General features: G+C 41.3%; 3 protein-coding genes across 7 annotated transcripts in view; 2 read left to right on the top strand and 1 right to left on the bottom strand.

Annotated features, from left to right (window-relative positions):
- The window catches only part of Ance-3 (angiotensin-converting enzyme Ance-3), a 52,809-nt gene that overhangs the window by 24,348 nt on the left and 8,506 nt on the right, over nt 1-19,955 (bottom strand). For all 5 annotated transcript variants that reach the window (XM_076384065.1, XM_076384063.1, XM_076384061.1 and 2 more), the window contains exons 4-10: nt 19,167-19,263; nt 17,676-17,819; nt 17,151-17,342; nt 16,973-17,070; nt 15,971-16,140; nt 15,739-15,863; nt 13,755-14,097 (exon numbers count right to left, since the gene is read on the bottom strand). In XM_076384065.1, coding sequence (XP_076240180.1) covers nt 13,755-14,097; nt 15,739-15,863; nt 15,971-16,140; nt 16,973-17,070; nt 17,151-17,342; nt 17,676-17,819; nt 19,167-19,263 — 1,169 coding nt within the window. The remainder of the gene's footprint in view (nt 1-13,754; nt 14,098-15,738; nt 15,864-15,970; nt 16,141-16,972; nt 17,071-17,150; nt 17,343-17,675; nt 17,820-19,166; nt 19,264-19,955) is intronic.
- LOC143184134 (uncharacterized) lies at nt 2,375-7,969 on the top strand. The gene is made up of 22 exons (XM_076386162.1): nt 2,375-2,469; nt 2,599-2,619; nt 2,694-3,682; nt 3,762-3,869; nt 3,922-4,088; nt 4,156-4,207; nt 4,285-4,426; nt 4,504-4,516; nt 4,584-4,640; nt 4,682-4,703; nt 4,796-4,810; nt 4,859-4,879; nt 5,041-5,072; nt 5,173-5,255; nt 5,287-5,380; nt 5,418-5,500; nt 5,543-5,682; nt 5,734-5,830; nt 5,893-6,059; nt 6,178-6,312; nt 6,427-6,481; nt 6,547-7,969. The coding sequence occupies exons 1-22, from the start codon at nt 2,375-2,377 to the stop codon at nt 7,967-7,969; spliced, it is 4,011 nt and encodes a 1,336-aa protein (XP_076242277.1).
- On the top strand, nt 10,766-12,199 carry LOC143182794 (uncharacterized). Its single transcript, XM_076384025.1, has 2 exons — nt 10,766-10,807; nt 10,945-12,199. The coding sequence occupies exons 1-2, from the start codon at nt 10,796-10,798 to the stop codon at nt 12,196-12,198; spliced, it is 1,266 nt and encodes a 421-aa protein (XP_076240140.1). The 5' UTR covers nt 10,766-10,795; the 3' UTR covers nt 12,199.

Here is a 19,955-nt window from a genome sequence, read left to right as displayed (position 1 = left end):
AATAGCTTTGTAGAACAAAATGATTACTGTTAAGCATAATGTATGGGTTTGAAAATTCGATTACTATGCGCACCGTCGAAAGTGAAGGCGGGAAATTGTGTTAAAGACGTGGAACGAACGAGAAACGTATAATTATGATGCTGCTTCATTATCGAGTATATTCATCTGCGACGAATCGCGTGTCATTGAACCATTGCTTAAGTAATTATCCATATAAACAGTAGTAATAGAAACAAGATTGTATGTTTTGAATATCTACACCTTATACATCAAGCATATCAGTAAATCATAGCTTACTTGAGACTACTGTCTTCTGTTTCTATGGGAACTGTTGCTGGAATTACGAACCAGATAAGAAAAGTTATGAAATCACTTTTTAGGTTGAAGTACAGTAAAAAATAGCGTAAGGAGAATGAACTTAAAAAATGAAATCTAATTTTTAATTATGAACGAGTTATTTCTTTTATTCTCAAAATTTCTGTATTTGAATCGTTTAAAAAAGTTTGTAACTATTGAAACTCCAAAAACTTAAGAAAAGTACAATTTTTTCTGCTAAGACAGAAAAATACCAAACAAGAAAAAGCATAGAGGTTTTTTAGTAAAAGTGTTTGTTCACTGTGTCTCCTAATTTGCAATTTTGCTTTTGACAAAATTAAATTATGATATAGCCGTAGATGCAAACGCTCTAGTATGTTCGATGGGGTTCCATTAAGAAAACACTCTCTCTTCAGTACATAGTTTGTTCTTCCAGCAACCCGCGTGGAAAGATTCAGCATATTAATGCAGCAGTCCCTCCACTATTTGAATATCTCTCGTACGATAAAATGGGATCAAGTGTTTACGCTTGGCAGCCATCGCGTTCTCGCCGTGAAATCGCAGCAAAATGAACTGCTCCAACGTGATGCTTATTTTCTCTACGTAAGATTCCATTTCTTCGGTTACGTCTATCTCCACGAACTGTCCACTGTGCTTGCTATTATGGTTGCAACCACGGCATAGTTTCTATCGACGTTTATACGACCGTGAAAGTGTTCGATTGTTTCTGGCTTATTTCTCTTCCGGTTGTTACTTGGAAGATATCGACAGAAACTTCAATGGCCCTTGTGTCTAAAACCTGTACAGATTTTCCTCGAACTTGGTTGTTTTGAAACCTACTAAAGTTAAATTCTAAATACTTGAATTCTTAAGTAAGTATATGTGAAATAAGTAAATCCACTGAAAATTGATCTAAATTAAAAGGAAAGAGATTCTTAAGACAAGTTGTCATTTTGGAGTTATTTATCAAAAGTTGCACCTTACTTCTGCAACTTTAACTCTGATTCACAATCCTTCAGAAATTCTAAATTTCTGGGGGAAAATTTTTTAATGCAACAATTATATCGTTTTGAATATACTAGTCCTCTCAAAACTGAAAAAAACTGAGGTCCATTTCAGTCTCTATTACGCAAGGAGTGTATTGAGTTTTAAAGGTATCAATTCTATTCTGATTCCACTTTCACGTAGAAATCGTACGCAAGAAGTCAGAGATCCCCGCTTCAGAGGACTTCTCTTTTATCTGGCGATCTTTCGCTTTCGATTTGTGCGTGACTCGCATCGAAATCGAGAGCGCTGCGCATTCTCGAGGGAATGCTTTTCAAGGTCGCCGCAGAGAGGAAAAACCGTGTTGCAAAAAGCGTGAAGAATTGATTCTTAGGTAGATCACACACATTTGAAATCCAGTGTCGTACCTTTTATGGGTTATCCAGGCGATCAGTGGCTCGCGAGGAGAGAACCATTTCTAAGAACATGTGCGCCTTCTGGGTGGACATTATCTGGAGTAGTTTCACTCTCGTCAATCGCGAAAGCGATCGTCCCCCCTTGGGAAGATCCATTGGTATGTGCAGCCTCTGGATCACGATTGAGAAACGAGTATATAAAAGCTAGTAAATCCATGCAACTGATTTACTTACTTTTAGTTCAGATCGCGCACCATCGAGTTCATCTTGAAGAAATTGACAGGCTATACCAAGATGGCTTACACGGTATGTTTCGATTGTGGGTGACGATTTGTGCCGCGGTGAAGTGATTAAATGAAGGCACTAGTGTGTTAGTGGTATTTTTTATCTGCTTTCATTTCATTGGGGGTACTTGATTTTTATGTGGATATAAGTAATTGAGACTAGAACATGATTTTAAAAGATTAAAGTTCGATAGGAATCTGAAACTATTATTTTATACATTTACGTAAAGCTCAAGGGAGGTTTGACATTAATTCACTTTACAGAACAGCACAGTGGTTCTTCTTGTCCTGTTCGTCGCAGTGTCGATCAGCTCCCCGACTCATCATAAAAATTGCCAGATTGCGCATAGTAGATCTGAAAGGACTACTAATAGAATGCGCCATACTCAGGATTTAGAGAAGAAATCGAATTCTACCTTGCAGAGAAATGCTAGGGGTTCAGGCACGAAATCTACTGATAAAAGCTGTGCGTATTAAGAGCATACCAAACTCTGATAATCCTCTACTGCTCCCTTAACTCCTTGAACCTAAAGGAATTAAATACTAAACAGAGAATCCTAATCCACTAACATAATTAAACAAATTAAGCACACCAATAGTGTTTCTAATATGAAAATTCTGTAATCTCTAAAGGAAATGATCTTCAAAGTCAAAGACTTTAATGTAATAAAATAATTGCAGTTGAACAATACAGCGAACCATTAGGCTATGAAGGTGGACACGAGGCCGACGAACTTCTGAGTTCCGAGCATCACCTTGACGAAGGCTCTCTTTCTTCAGGGGAGGCGGTTATCCCAGAACACCATGGAAGCAGTGTTTCATCTGCTGTCCCCCAGGAGGGTCAAGTTCTAGGTCACCACGTGCACGAGGACGTGCACAAAATGGTCACAGTCATTAAGAAAGTCGCTGTACCGTACCCCGTCATAAAAAACATCCCCTACCCAGTCGTGAAGAACATCCCCTACGCCGTCAAGGTGCCCGTCCCTCAGCCCTACGCAGTCGAGAAAAAAGTCCCATATCCCGTGAAGGTCTTCGTGAAGGTTCCCTTTAAAGTTCCAAAGCCAGTACCCGTGATCAAGGAAGTACCATACCCTGTTCAGGTACCAGTCGATCGTCCAGTACCAGTCAAGGTCTACATCCCTGACCCATACCCAGTGGAAAAGAAAGTCCATTACGAGGTGAAGGTCCCTGTGCCTGAGCCCTTCCCTATCGAACGAAAAATACCAGTACCCGTGAAAGTACCTGTACACGTGTCCCAGCCCTACCCAGTTGAGAAGGTGGTTCATTATCCCCTGAAGATCGAAGTGGAGCAACCGATCCCTGTACCAGTACCTAAGCCCTATCCCGTACCAGTGTCGAAGCCTGTGCCTTATCCAGTCGACAGGCCTGTACCTGTGCCCGTGAGGGTTGAGGTGCCTCGACCTGTGCCCGTGGTGGTTGACAAACCGGTTCCAGTGAAGGTGAAGGTCCCTGTACCAGTACCGTACCCCGTGGAGAAAGAGGTACCGTACACTGTGGAGAAACCGGTACCTGTGCCAGTGAAGGTGCCAGTAGAGAGACCAGTACCAGTGCATGTCACCAAGCCAGTGGCTTACCCTGTCGAAAAGCCAGTACCTTATCCCATTAAGGTACCAGTCGCGCTGCCGTCTAGAGATGAGGAGTTCGGGATAGAGTCAGTGGCCGGTCACCACGACTGGAAACGATGAATAGAAGTGACTTGAGGATGATAGGTTAATTACTTTGTTAAGATGCCTTCTGGCAGGCAATTTCAACCGAGGCGTACATTTTTATTGGTTTAGGAAAGAGGGAGGAGAAATTTGTACGTCTTGGGTATTGTTAGTTCAAGATTATCAACGATTAGAAATTGATGGCGAGGTGGATTAAGTGGATCGATTAGCTGCATCTTTGTTGGGAAATTTAAGTATATGTGAGAAATATGATGAGAGTTTTAAGTAGGTGTGAATGGGCTGTTTTATGGAGTGAGAAATTTAGACGAATAGGTGTAAACTATGGAATTTATGAAGAGATTATAGTGGAAATGTATCACATTGCGGAATATTGTTTCGTCATGTTTGTTGAATTTATTAATGTGATTTAAAACGATTCTCTGTTATAAGTGTTATAGATTTACTTATCCTTATTTATCCTAATTTTAGATTATAGTTCTTACTGATAGAAGAACTTCGAACTATGAGAAAATAATTAATTGTTCAAAGTCTCAATTTGAAGTACCCAAATCGAAAAATTTTTTAGAAAATTTTCATTGCATAAGCATGAATAAACAGGTAACGCTATCTTTTTGATAATGCAACTAACTAGTCGTAAAATGCACATCCTGAAACAATTGCAACAAACTGCATCGCGTATCGACGGTATCCTTTCAATTTTAGTGCAAGTAGGTACCGCAAGAGGCTACATGATGTTAAAGTAAAAGAAATTTTTGCAACTAAATACACAATCCAATTTTTAATGTGCACCTAGTTATATTTCATATTCTATTATAGCAGATCAGTGCACGTAACTTCGTCTGGTTAATTCGTCATCTACATGGTAGTACTTGATAATAAATTTCTTATTGATTTAGAAAACCAGAGTTTCCAATAATGTACAATATAGAGCATCAATGAAAGGTGTTCAGCTGGTAAACAAAACTAAATATTGATGTTGCTACTCTCATTCCAGTCACGTTTTCTTTCACTTTACTGTAATTGAATCACGACTGGTCTTCGGTTCAGTAATTGATTCACTGGATGCGACATTATGTTTAACCTTGATCAAGACTTTCTAGCTAATCAGTTTTAATTCAGATTAGTATGCGACTGATCTAATTAAAGAAGATATAAAACGAAAACATTATAGAATCGAAAGAATGCTTCTTGGGTGATTTTCAATCTAGGAATCTACTTCTGACCATTTTATGCATCTACATAGCAAATTTATTCAAACAGCTTAAAACATCGAAAAATAACATTCCCATTATTAATATTTAATATCAAGAATACCCTGGATAGTCACTAATATTTAACTCCATAATCTCAAAGTTTTAAATGCTAAGGGTTCAAAGGGTTTAGAAGTACCCACATCTACGAACTTTCACACAACTTTCTAAACCTCCAATCATAAATATGGAAAACTGCTAACGTTTTAATTAAACACACTGAAATTCTCTCAAGCTCTACTGTACATACATACATCTCCATAGAACATTTCAAACCCTGCAGCTTCATCACGGAATTAAAACTCTGAACGTAACCACGTCGACGAATCATTAGAGCCTGAATCCCCAGACTCACTGTAACGAATGAAAATATGCCAACCCAAGTTCAACGGTTTCTAATTCGACTGTGGAAGCGAAGAAAGAAAGCGGCGCGGATAAAAATGGTAAAGCGACCGTGGAGATCTTTTATACTGGTTTCAGTTTCGCAGAGCTATCCTGGGAAACTTGATCGTAATTGATGAAGAACAGGAAAAGAGACCTAAGGACGTGAGTGGACTGGGCCAGTGGTCGATATAACTGCGTCATCAATAAATTCCGCGTTGCAGCGAACAGCATCGCGAATTCTGCGAAGGTAGTTCTGGGCATACTGTTCTGAGGACAAAGCCGCGACGTCTTCGTGGTGCAAGATCCCTCTCGGTTTTACGATTGCCCATAGAAAGTTGCCGTTTGCTTTCCTCTGTCAAACGTAAATAGCCTGCTGGGATTTTCATGAGATTAATGAACTAAAACCCGGTAGTCAATGAAACTGGCTTACAAGTACGCGCTGACATGGAGAAACGGCATTTCTGTGAATTTTACTTGAGATACAAATTGGCAGAATCTGGCGAATACTTGTAACATCCATGACCGTAGACTACGTAAGAGAGAATCTAAAATACTGAAAGTTTGCTTCAAGAGGACAGGAAGCTGTAAATGTCCCTTTTACCAGGATCAATAAATACTTGAACGATTGTTCAACCGAAACCATAAGTCTTTCTGTGATAATAACTTGGCGTTTGAGCTATTTTAAACGTTTTTTCCTCTGGCTAGCAGCCCATTTTACGATCCAAATAATAGATATCTGTACGTTACGCATTTTGGTATCGCTTCCGTGGAGCTGAATGATATCTCCGATGTCGCGGAAAAAATAATAGCCAACAGTTTAAGCGTGGACAATTGACACGAAGTAGGTATCGAGAAGTCTATAAAAGTGCAACTAGTTGGACAGGCGAAAGTCGTCCACCGTATATAAATAATACTAGAACACCTATTCGTGTGGACTCAGTACACCTTGATCTATCGTCCTGGCTGGAAACGTCTCACCATGGGACGCTTGGTTAGTAGCTTGACCTCTTACCCCCCGACAAATTGCTACTTGCATTATTTTCTCTTTGAACTGTTAATAGATAGAACACGAGGATTTTTATTTCAAAATGTATCGATTCCTTAGTTCTCCAACTTCTCAATTCACGAGCTTTTGAGTTCTTCAACTTTAGAGATCCCTCGTTATTTCAATATTTTATTTTCCATTCTTCTACATAGAAAAGATTGACTTCCTTATAAATTCTAGAAAAAACATTCCTCTCAAATTTGAAGTCTACAAAAAGAAAGATAAAATAGAGCTGTTCCTTTACCCTCGTATTATCACAACTTCTTTCAATTATCAGCAACGCGTCATCTTCCTCTGTCTCTTGATGGCCCTATTGTGCTCTGCCACGCGCAGAGAAGATCTCGAAAGGGCAGCAGAGTTGGCAGTAGAAAAAGCAGCGGAAAGGGCCGCCGAGCGGGCCGTGGAGAAAGCACTCGATAGCGGGAACTCTACCACGGAAACGAAAACCGTGCGCGAGTCACATTCGAGTGCTAGGAAGGTACCTTATCGCGAATCCGCTTACGAGGGAAAAGTCAGCGATCGTTATTCACCAACAGAGGACGAAGGGGAGCAAGATGAGGACGCTGAAGATTGGACCAAGTATTCAAGACGCTCCAGGCGAAGAAATTTCAGATCGAGACAGGGTTGGTCCAGCAAGATGGACGATGGCTGGAAAAGGTACCCCAGAAGTGGCCTACACGAAGGGGTCTCTCCTTGGGAGAGGCCCAAAGTGATAACGATAGAGAAGAAGGTTCCAGTACCAGTGACAGTGGAGCAGAAGGTACCCTATCCTGTGTACAAGCATGTACCAGTCGAGGTGAAGGTTCCAGTACCTCAGCCGTACACCGTCGAGAAGAAAGTACCTTACCCTGTGAAGGTGTTTGTGAACGTGCCAGTGGAGGTGCCCCAGCCCTACGTGGTGGAGAAGCAAGTACCTTACGAGGTGAAGGTCGATCGACCAGTACCATACAAGGTCGAAGTTGCTGTTCCTCAACCGTACACAGTGGAGAAGAAGGTACCAGTGGAGGTTAAAGTGCCTGTACCACAGCCATACACGGTGGATAAGGCGGTGCCTTACGAGGTGAAAGTGCCAGTTAAGGTTCCAGAGCCCTACGAGGTGGAGAAAAAAGTGCCTGTGCCGGTGAAGGTCGTCGTGAATCGGCCATACCCGGTCCCAGTGCCTAAACCCTATGCTGTAGAGGTGACTAAACCCTATCCAGTACCTGTGGATAAACCCTACCCTGTGAAGGTTAAGGTACCAGTGGATGCACCGTTTCCAGTACCCGTGGAAAGGCCAATTCCTGTTGCTGTAAAGGTTCAAAGGCCTCAACCCTACATTGTGGAGAAGCCTGTTGAGGTGGAAGTGAAGAAACCTTATCCTGTACCTGTCAAAGTACCTGTGGATAAGCCCTATGAAGTGTTCGTGAAGAAGCCAGTACCTGTCCCTGTGGAGAAACCTTTTCCTTACTGGGTACAGGTGCCGGTGTCGGTGAACCAGGAATGGAATGTAGGGGAGCCCGAGGGATTCAAGGATAGGAATGGATCTAATGAGAAGAAGACTTCTGAAGTCAATGATGGAGATAGGAAGTCAAACAGACCTCGTAGAAAACTGAACCATGGATGATGCAGAAGAAATTTTTCAGATTATGTATATTCTATAGAGATGATTGCTTGAACTGTGTTTAAATTTCTTATTTATTTTGTCTGATTATGAATATTAAGAAGTCTCTGGATAGAAACATGTTGAAAATTTCTATAATCTGAGGAACAATCCCAATTTTGTTTTTTGTTTTTCTACTATAAATGTATGAATAAATTATTGATTTTAAGATGTTAACAACAGTACACGTTATTTCCTATGTGATTGGAAAATTTGTAATTATAATCATTTTAGAAATTGCACCCTTGTGTTTATTGAGTAATTGAGATTCAAATAAATTGTATCAATTTCTTTACAAATAGTTTTCATAGAAATAGATGTAATTACTGATAGTCACGGTATAAACATATGATTGCGGAGTTCTGCGCTTGCGTTCGTTTTTCTTCAGATTTCTCACAAGGAAGTACTCGTGGAATTACCATCGTAATCGCACATTCCACACATGTTCTGCTGCACAACACAGCGGAATACGAAATACAGAAGCGGTAACACTGGCTAAAGTACATCTGCGTGCTTTTGCCTGATCTTGAAGAGAGCGACAAGTCTCGCGGAAAGATTGCATAGATAGACGAGCATCATAAATCTTCTTTTAATTCTCCTCAACAGCTGCGAATATTCTTCCGGTCTTACAAAATCATCTACATCGATCAAACATTAGTACATGTCCGTTTTGATTGGAGGTTCGTAAAATGTCTACTTATACGTATTGATCATCGTTGTATAATGTACTGCTAAAGTGAATTCTGAATATACACTTTGCAAACTACTAAGCAATTTAACAACCCCTTTGAACAATTTTGAGTCGTGATATTTTCGACACTTGTTAGAAACAATATTAGTCTAATGATAATACTTATTTGTTATTGGAAACAAATAATATTTATAGCTAACATTAATTATGTTCTGTCCAACTTTTTCACTTTCCTAGGCTTTCAAAAAATGTATAAAATGTTGAGATACTTATCAGGGTCTATACTACATTACACAACAGTTCTTTAATTGAAATAGAAAATACAAATTGAAAATCTGGGAAAGTCTGAGGAATAAAGAATTTCTCTTCAACACCTAGATTCTTTATGCAGTTTAACTTCGAATTAAGAAAAACTTTATATCGAATAGTATTAATAAAACATGATGGTCAGCATAATCAGACGTCTAATAAAGTAATACTTGAAACATTTCCCATTTCATAACATACGCTTGAAATGTTAAAAGATAATTTTCAAAGCAACAACTAGGTACCCTCACTATCAAGAACGCTACATTCCCACGGTGCTTCCCATTCAATGCTACCTATCAAATTCTAAAATATCAGAGACAGCGGTAGAAGATCAAATTATTGCAATCACTTCCCGTTTACAGATCCATTAGCAAACGTTTCACTTAATTTATTCGCATCATCGCGATAGCGTTTCCTAGATCCCGTCACATATCACTTTCACGAACATTTGATGTGCCGTGCCCGCAATTAGACTCTCATCGAAATGTCCAGGAACATTATTTCTTTCCACGCGTTCCTTATCTCGACTAGCTTTTCACTAGGCCTCGAATTACCCACAACTGATGGAAACTCGCGCGTGCCCACCGGAAGCGCTTGGGATTCAGTTCCTCTATCAGAATGCGTAATTAACGTTCATCGACGCGTTGCAGCGCGATCAACGCAATCGATCCTACGTTCAGCGTAGCCTCGTTCGTGTTCGTACGCGTCAGATAGAACGATCCCCCTTCCGCCAGCTTCTCCCTCTTTCGCTGCTTCTCCTTTTCCTCCACCCTCTCGATCGAGGCCTCTTCCTCTCGTTTTCTCTGTTCGATCAAAGGACCCCGTCGCGGACGAGAGGACTTGGCTGCCACTGGAAGTGCGGCAGTCACGCGCGCGTCCTTCCGTGGGGACCGGATGCGGAGGGGGCAGTAGTCCTGGCGAGAAACTTTGAAACATGAAAGGAGCCGAGAGAGAGAGGAGGCACTGAGCTCTGATTGTGCAGGGTGGAGAGGCTTGGGGAAGCGAGTACAAGTATTATATCATTGGCGTAGAATTCACGCGGTCCTTCGAATTTGATTCAAACTTTTATGAGAGTCCACAATAGCGAAAGTGATGATCCATGCACTAGTAATATTCAATCCTTTGCTCTTTTCGTGAGAAAATAGTGGATTTAGATCAAGATTTATACTTGGTATTTCGAATCTTGACTTCTTAAGTCTAGGAAAGCTTATTTAGTTCTTGCTTTGATATACTTTACAATCATGTGTTACCATATCATCTGTTATACGTTTTCCAATATCTTTCCAATCAAGACAACTTAAAGCAATCTTCCTCGGAACTTTTCCTTCTTCCTCGACTTAGGAAATAAAAGTTTCTAATAGATGGTTAAAGCATTTTTCAGCAAGTCAGTGGATGTCGTATGAGTAATAAAACCGAGTTCGACTCCGGTCGAACAGGTCTTCGAGTTAGATAAGCGCGCACTGTTGTGATTGATATTCTTGCTTTCCGCGAAGAGCTCCTTTCACCCTGAGAGAGGAGCCGCGAGTCGCTACGCCAATGCGCGCGGTTATGGAACAGGCGTCGCGACCGCCTAGGATCTAAAAAAATTCTATAACGTCCCGCGACGACGAACGAACGGGCGCTCGCGCGCCAGACGCGCGTGTTTCACTTTTCCGCGAACGCGCGCACACGGGGGGCTCGCGCGAACGACCTACGACTGGGGGAAAGCGGGCTATAAAGACGGTGGCATCTTGGGGGGAAGTATCCAGTAAAGTCTGGACTTCGACCACATATCGGAGTGTCTGTCAAACATGAGAATTTTGGTGAGTACCGTTTCCAAGACGAGAAATTTCAGAACCCTCAATGTTTTCGTTCCAAAATTTCGAAATCTTTGATACATTTCAATCTAGATAGTCGAGCTTTCGGAAATAGTTGTCTAACTGATGAAATTAACTATCAGATACCCACGATATTTCTGGGCCTGCTGGCCACAGCACTCAGTGAGGAGACTACGAAGGACGTCAAGCCCCAAGAGTCTTCTGTAGAGAAGAAACAAGAAAAACGAGGCCTGTCCCATCTAGAAGGAGGCTTAGAAGGTGGTGATCTCGGTGGAGGACACGATATCGGACTATCTGGAGGCGATGGTGGCGGATATGGGGGAGACTACGGTGGTGGATATGGGGGAGGCTATGGGGGAGGCTATGGCGGAGGCTATGGGGGAGGTTATGGAGGAGGCTACGGTGGTGGCTACGGTGGTGGCTACGGTGGTGGCTACGGTGGTGGCTACGGTGGAGGCTACGGTGGAGGCGGCGACGGTGGCAAAGTGAAGGAGATCACGATCGTGAAGAGCGTCAAAGTCCCATATCCTGTCGAGAAGAAGGTCCACTACCCAGTAGAGAAAGAAATACCGTACCCCGTGAAGGTCCACGTGCCTCAGCCGTACCCCATCGAGAAGAAGGTACCAGTACCTGTGAAGGTTCTAGTGAAGGTACCAGTGCACATACCACAGCCCTATCCAGTGGAGAAGAAGGTACTGTACCCAGTACACGTCCCAGTGGAAAGACCAGTACCCCACAAGGTGTACGTCCCACAACCGTACCCCGTAGAGAAGCAGGTACACTACCAAGTCAAAGTACCTGTACCTCAACCATACCCAGTGGAGAAGCCTGTTCCTTATCCCATTAAAGTCGTGGAGCACGTACCCCAACCGTTCCCAGTTGACAAACCCGTACCATACCCTGTCAGCGTGCCCATAGAACGACCGTACCCTGTCCACATACCCAAACCGTACCCAGTACCAGTGGAGAAGGCAGTACCAGTGCCTGTGGAGAAGGCTGTGCCCTACCCAGTTAAGGTGCACGTTGAGAGACCAGTAGGAGTACCTGTGGAGAAACCAGTACCCGTGGAAGTCAAGATACCAGTTCCTGCACCATACCCTGTTGAGAAGCATGTACCAGTTCCAGTGGAGAAGCCTGTACCCTACGCGGTGAAGATCCCCGTGGAACGACCAGTACCTGTTGCAGTGAATAAACCAGTACCTGTGCACGTGGCCAAGCCTGTACCTTATCCTGTCAAGGTACCTGTACCTGTATCGGTACACAGCCACGATGGAGGCGGTATTGGCGGTGGAGCCGGAGGTGGGTACGAAGGAGGGATCGGAGGTCACCTGGAAGGTGACCTAGAGTCTAGCTTCGGGGGACACTCGGGATATTAAGTTCTAGAAGGAGCCAGCGGCACGTAATAACGCAGACGAGGTATAGGGTAGACTTATTATTCAATGTGAATTTTTGTTACATGATTTAGAGGTTTATGGGGCACTTAATTGTTCTCAACGAGATGAGATTATGATTAGAGGGAGGAGATTTTCAACTGGTTTTTTTTTTGAATAATTTAACCGCTTTTTTGTTAATATAATGATCATATTGAATGATTCTCAGAGGCTAGTACTTTACTTCTTGTGACACAGATTCTAAGACAATTGTAGGTCTATCCCTTGTCTGGAATGATATTGATGCGAGTATAATCTACTGACCGCGTCAAGTCTTTCTTTCTTAAACGCTCGTCTGACTCGATAACCGTCTGATGAGGAAACATATTTATTGTAGTCCTCTTGGGAACGTCGCTGTACGGAGAACTTGGGTCTACGGATGAGGTGCTTGGAGGTTTGATATCTAGGAAGTATTCACTTGACAGAGCCATAAGAACTGGAAGAGTGTGAAAGACGTGTGAATACATTCTGGATAATTACCAAGCATTTCGTCGAAGACCTTCGAAGGAGAATGTTATGCTTAGACCCCAGTTCTTTCATCAGCGATTCACATTTAGATGGTAGACTTTTGATACCTTTTGATACCTGAGTACCTAAGAACGCATACTATATATAGATTGTACAAAGATTCTTTGAGTAGTCCTCACTTGATACGATGGACGCCTCTGTACCATGTCTTTCGCTTCTTTCTAATAAAACCAAAGAGCAAAATGGTGGATGTTTGCATTCGAACCCTCATCCTCTGTCAATCCTATTCTATCACTAGCCACAGATGAAACAAAATACCATATTTCAGCTTAAATACGATAAATGAAACCTGCCAAAATATACTTCTCGACTTCCTTCAGCATTTTTCAACAGCAAGCGCTCTAGAATTGCATCAAGGTCGTAGTTCAGTAATTGCGTTTTCGAGAGGTTTCATAACGATGATTCCTCGTAGCGAATACCGTTTAAATAGTCCGCTAAACGCGGAACACGCGATATCATCTTCGATTCCGCTTTCGCGACTCGCGTAACGCAACGTTACACGCCCATAACGACGGTTCGTTTCCCGGAAAAATTCGAAAGTGAATCGTACGTGAGTACAGAGACCGTTACTTTCGGGCGAATCCGTTAACGCGGAAGTGGCACCTGTAATTAGTGCAAAAACTAGCCAATTAGCTCGGCGACTGTCGAAGAAGAAAGGGAAACTTTCATCCATCCTTCGTGGATAATATGCGAAACAACGATCACGTAACACTTCCGATTCAAACATAAATCGCGATACCCCAAAAATTTCATGTTCTAAATGCCCACCGAAGTGTTTCCATTATAAGTAGACGATTGGTTGTGCGGAGAAAGCCTCTTTCTCTTCGAATATTGGTCATTTACTGACGAAACCCGGTCGACTTGAGATCGAGACGATCGTGAGTGAAATTCGTCCCTGTGATCACGACAGGTGCAAAGCTTCGCTGTTAGCGAAGGCTGGGTTCTTAAGTTCTATTAAAAAGAATGTTACTTACCTTATGTAAGGGATGTTCGCAGGAATATGGTACTTAGCTCCTGGATCAAAATCATCTTCTGACCTGAGAACTGGTGGTTTTGTTCCAGCAAATTGCTCCATGAGTCGGTGCCAGTGGCAGTTGTAGTCTTCCCTGTTGATGTAACCACGGAAGACGTCCCATCGCCATCTGTCCATCGCGATGCTGAAGGGTAGCATAACCAGTTTGTCCATCGCCAATGTAAACAGATAGTTGATGTCTGCCGTTGATTCATCGATGTACTTGTTTCCTAGACCTAGCGTCTGAAGATGACGAGGTGTCGCAACACTGAGAGCTACTGCTTCGCCGATAGCTTCGTGGAAACCTGTTGAGTGAGGACAACGATTATGGTAAGGGAACAAATTATTTTGAATTACGTAGATTTGGTATTGAGACTTTGGATATTCTATGTATTGAAAATTTGAGGGATTCTAGAGAATGGGTTCCTTAAGGTGTGGGTCGAAGATCCTTCGATCAAAATCGCAATAGCTAAAGAGGAATCATATGTGTATTCACTTTCTTTGTTCAATTTACATGCTAGGTCAAAGTAAGATTTGAGCTACTTTCAATGTTTTTGTACTTGTAAATCTCGAGTAAAGTAATCATTGGGGAAAGTCGTGACTAAATGAAATGGATAAATTGTTATTCAATTGAGTCAGCGGAAGCAATAAGTATATCTTGTAAGGTCTTTCACGCCTCGAGATATACGTTCGCTCTTATGGGCTGAAACAAATCAGAACGCTGTCCATTCCTCTTACGAATCGGTAAAAGTATAATTGGTTTGCCTTTCGTATTTATTGCAGACAATTTCAGTTGCAACTACCTATTAATATAACATTATTATATTAATAGATATTACATTATATAAGACTTAAATACTCTATCTACTTATTAATCTCATATTTATTCTTTTGTTACAAGAACAAAGCTTTTTAGTTTCAAATATTTAATTATGATTCCAATTTGAGCTGATAAATTCAACTTATTAAACAGTCAATTACAGCTCAGACTTCGGTCCAAAATAATCCTCAAGCATAACAGTCTGTATATTTGATCTCGAAATTCTATCAATTGCCCACACGCTTACGCTTAAAAATTGTAATCATTAATTCTTTCCATTAGATACTTCTAAATTTCACTTAAAATTTTGCGCATTAATCACCATTAATTTGATCGCAAATAAGTATTTCGGTATCTAAACTCTCTATTCTTCTATCTATCACCATCTATGAAATGTTGCTCTGTTTTAAATTCATGGTTGAGTCCCATGAATAAGTATCGACAAGGTCGCCAGCATATTTCGCGGTTTATTTCCATGGCGTGCGCGGCTCTGGGAAGGCGAACGACCGGCCAATGGAATGGTGAAAGCGCGATTATACCATAATAAAAATATTTTAACGATCTAGCGTACGGAGTATGGAGACTACTCGCACATCCACTCGTACTCGCGCGAATCCACGTCGAGCGTGTCGCTCTCGCTCTCGCTTTCGCGCTATTACCCGTAAAAGTTAGAACCGCCTACCGGAAGCCTGAAAGATCGCTTACGTAACTGGCCGCGTGTCGTCGTTCCCTCGTTTCTTTTTCTTTTTTTTCTTTCCGACCACGGTTTAGCGTTGTTTTGTTATTTTCCACAGACGCAGCTCTGTTTCCTTTCTAAGAATTCCCTCGCCTTCAAGCCTCTTTACACGAGCGTTTCACTTCCGGATGAGCAGCATAATTTCCATTCATGAATTTTTCAGTTCGAACAAATTTTTGAATAGACTACGTCGGATCAGGGAGACTCTATTGTATTTTGAACAGGATAACCCAATTTCCTTTCCGTTCTTCTTATGGTCTACCTTAAAGAGAAATTCATTAGGGTCCCGAGATTGACTTACACCGCTAGCTGCTGATTCCATTCACAATGTCTTCGTTAAGGAGAGTGATCCATCTAACAATAAGGAAGAAGCAATAAAATATACTGTACCTGGATTAGCACCGTCTCGGAACTCTCGGGGAAGTCCTCTGTATCGCAGGAAGTACTGAATGTGGGCCATCTCGTGATGTACTGTGATTAGATCCTTCATGGTAACCTTGGTGCACATCTTGATCCTGCACGAACGACGGAACCAATTAAAGCGGAGATAAGGAGAGACAAGATTGTCCTTGCATGACTTATGAAAATGTGATCGATATCTCGACTTCAGTGAAGTTTGTACCTGTAATCTAAACGATTGCAAAAGTCCCAGGCGGAGGCTTGACAAAACACAGGTCGATCACCAGGCTCTGCGATTATACTTCCAGCCCAGAATTCCGGCGGCATGGCGCTCAGGTTCAAGGACAGGAAGAATTCCTCTCCAACTCGGAACATATCTATCGGTGTGTAACCCTGGTACAAAAAATATAATAATTATGTAATATGATTGCTAGATCTAATTTTAGATTTATGAGGATTTGAGGATGTGGAAAACTGTGTAAGAGAAAAGAACAGAAAAATATGGAATATGCTGTGTGTTTCATATCAGGTGTCTGAGTTGAGACCTATTTTACTGATTTCGTTGTGTCTGGTCTGCCACGCTGCAAGTAGAATAAGTCCCAAGTCAGACATGTTTCACGCGTATTTTAAGACAACTGAAAGCTTTGAAATGAAGCCTGAAGCATAATTTCGTCGTTCTTAATTTTAGTTCCATTTTAACAGGGTGAAAAATTGCTAAATAAGGTATTGTACATAATAAAGAATGCAGTAGAATATACTATCGCCAAATTATAATGGGAACACGAAAGTAAAGTAGAAATAAGGTCCTATGAAAAAATGTAGGATTCAGTGACATATATTAGTATCTTGCTCAGTTAATTAAAAAGGTGGCCCAGATGTGTTTCCTTTAACCAAAGAAGCTACAAGCAATCATCAACCATATAGAAATATTAAACTATGTACAATGTAGCTTCCTTCGCGATGATCAGCATGAGAGTTCAAACTTTTGCGCAATAAATTCCCCATACAATAGACAATGAAGGGAAAATAATCGTGACGGAAATAGTCGAGCGTTATGCTTCACAATTTCTCGAATCTTTGCTTACTTCACCGTTACTTTCAACCTAATCACTTTGTAACATGTTACTTTCGATTTTATTCGGCAAGACAATGCCTTTACAGAATTGAATTCATGAAAGTTATCGAATTTAATTCGTTTAAGAATTATGTAACATCATGTTTTTACCTGGGCTTGCATTTCTTGCGTCACATCCAGGTAAGTCTTTCCAGGATAAGGTATTGTAAAATCGATGATGTTGGTCCACGATTGAGCCCAGATGTTACCTGTTCGGTCATAATCGCTTGTAATTATACCCAGATACTTGAAATCTTGCGATAATGAGCTTAGTTCACGTGTTTCTTACCCAGTATGTGAGCTGGAAGAGGAGCGTGAGCGCCGATCTTCTCAGGTCCATATAGGTCTCTCAACTTTCTTCTAACATATGCGTGTAACTCCTCGTAAAGTGGGCGTATCATTTCCCAAACCTCGTCTACGTCCTGTTGCAAATTTGGAGTCTCGTAAGGGAACATCCAATATTCGGCAGCATCGGTGAAGTCTACGTATTGAATCGATATTATTTATTATATTCATTAAAAATGGCGTTCTGACTACGTTGAATTTTGGTTAATGAATTTAACCATGGTTCAGAATGGAGAAAGATGATAGTAGTAAAACAATTATTCTACAGTGTCCCTAAAATGACTAAAAGTTGTCTATTTTAATTTAATTCTAGGATTTACTTTGAATCAAATTAAGTGTCCAGCAATGGACAATGATCCTCAATAGAATAAATGAAGACCAGAAAAATGTGAAAGGTAGACTAGTCTAGCATTCGAATCAGGGTGAATGGGTAATTATATTCACAGCGAATCGTTATTTTTCAACCTACTATTTAACCGAGCAGCCTCGTTGTTCAACGTAACAAGTTGCTGATATAGATCCTTGATCCTCATGCCACTGCGTCTCCTCCACTCAGTCCAGACGTACTGCAGTTCGTCCCAGTTCCTACTTCTCGCCATAATCTGCGATATGTCTGTAAGAAAAGCATTTCCATTAAACAAAAATACGCAACTTCTATCAGCATTAATCAGCAAGGATAAGACATAGACGATCTAGCTGTTGAAATCGTAACTCCAGTCGTAGACTGTCTTCACTCAAACGATTACGCGTCTTCGAACAACTTTCACGATAATCCCCCGATCAATTTGACTTCAATGATTTCTCGTGACGAATGTGATCTAAGTTTCACGGAAATCGAGTCACCGTGGCGATTACGCTTGGATCGCTGTGAATCCAGAATAAGACGACTCTCAGCATTTCTCTTGTCAACATCGACATCTTTGAAAGAGTATTTACAAGCTTCGCGACCTCATTCTTTTCTCTAGATCATTGCGTTCGAAGTAATGAAATCAAGTTACGTGTTCGTCCTTGCACCAACGAGCCGTGACAGTATGATTTTCCATCGTTATGGAAAACGAGCATTTTTCAGAATGTCTTTCTGGACCGCGTAATATTACTCAGGCGGGCAAGGTGTAGCTAATATCGATTACGTGTCTTGCCCCATGTTACGGGTTTGCATTATTACTTAGTGGAATCTGTAAGGAGTAAATGAAGCATAATGTGAAAGAGTGCTTTTAAAACATTGTAAACCTTGTTATATGCGTAGCACAAGAGTCTGACGTTGATTGCGCAGTGAGATCTCTGAAATGGTGTTCATTACTAGCGTTTAGATTTACGAGAAGAGCAATCAGTATCTGATGTGAGAGAAATTATGATATGATCTCACACCAAGTATATTAAGTTACAATCGTTGCTAGATTATTTGATGTTAATTTAGCTCGTAAAAGATAGGTGAAAGAAGGAAGTGATGAGGATAGAACTCTGACGAGCGAACCAGTTAATTTTGAGTAATTTTTCATCAAGAAAAGTTTCAATCATGCCTCGCGGTAGTCTAATGAATTCTCAACTTATAATTCTTCTCCCTCGAAGAAATTAATAATTGCACTCATCAAATTTAACTCTGCAGAACACATAATCGTCAGACTATAAAGGCAAAATTTCGCAGAAAGTAGAACTCCTTTCAACGGAATCTGACAGATTACATAAAAATGCCTCGTCAGGTTGAGCAGAATGATTCGATACGATTAATAGAATTAAAAAAGAAAAAACACGACGAAAGAAAGAGAACATGGAAAATTAACTCCCAATGAATTTTCATGAACGCATTCCAATGCGGTCGGTTGAAATGTTTAGACACTCGATCGCGCTGTAAGATTAGAGAGAGCTGCTTTCGTGCGCGTAACACTTGAAACACAGCGATCCCAAGGCAGTGAAAAATCGTATCGCGCTTCGGTTCTGACTATAAACGTTACTCATTTACCTGGATAAAGGCGTAGACCACACCGGAAGGGATCGTTGTATGCGCAAATGTTAGCCTCGTTGTACACCGCCAGCATGTCGTTGATCACACGATTGTACTGAAACCAGGAGAAATTTCATTGGCTCCATTGCCAGCGTTTCCGCGCACAACGAAAAACGAGACATCTCTCGTGTTGTTTCCTGTCTCCCACTTCTCTTCTCGCATTTTCTTCCTATATTACCGCGAGCTATCGTCGGACACGTTCTCATTACGCGTAAGAGGGAAATGTATCCTCGTATGCGACTTCCTGTTTTGTTTTACTCGTTACAGGAGCCAGATTAATCGGTCGCATTGAAAAAGAGTCGGAAATGCGAGCTGAAGTTCCCTCGCTAACCGATATGAGTTATTTCGCGCCGGTTTTCTTGGTGATTTCAACGAGTGGGAAGCGATAACGCGACATTTGGTTTCCTTTTTAAGCCATGGACTGTCAATTACAATTTATTACAATTGTCACTTGCATTTCCATGCTTTTCTTCAGTATTTCTTTTGAATCCTCTTTTTTTTAAACATAGTAGAGGATGTTCGACGACAGGTGTCACAAATTTTAAAGATTCATTGTACAGGCCAAAATGAGTTGAAAATTAGGAATGACAAACTTGCGTTTGAGGATTTGTTTCAAAGTTAAGTACCAATTGTTGAGAAAAATTCGTTGAGAAGATGTGTCTGACTTGGAATGTATTCTACTGCCTTTGTTATGTCTGACTTGAGCCTTATTCTACTGATTTCTGTGTCTAACCTGGGTACTGCTCG

This window comes from Calliopsis andreniformis, chromosome 9, assembly GCF_051401765.1.
Source record: "Calliopsis andreniformis isolate RMS-2024a chromosome 9, iyCalAndr_principal, whole genome shotgun sequence".
NCBI lineage: Eukaryota > Metazoa > Arthropoda > Insecta > Hymenoptera > Andrenidae > Calliopsis > Calliopsis andreniformis.
The sequence above is the reverse complement of the archived record's forward strand: the minus strand, read 5'-3'. Positions and strand labels throughout refer to the sequence as shown.

Excerpts from the sequence above, each read along its gene's own strand:
- LOC143184134 (XM_076386162.1), top strand. The coding sequence starts at position 2,375 with ATGCGCCATACTCAGGATTTAGAGAAGAAATCGAATTCTACCTTGCAG. Across the intron at positions 5,381-5,417 it reads AAGCGGCGCGGATAAAAATG|TTTCGCAGAGCTATCCTGGG; the intron begins GTAAAGCGACCG and ends TACTGGTTTCAG. Across the intron at positions 6,313-6,426 it reads GTCTCACCATGGGACGCTTG|TTCTCCAACTTCTCAATTCA; the intron begins GTTAGTAGCTTG and ends TCGATTCCTTAG.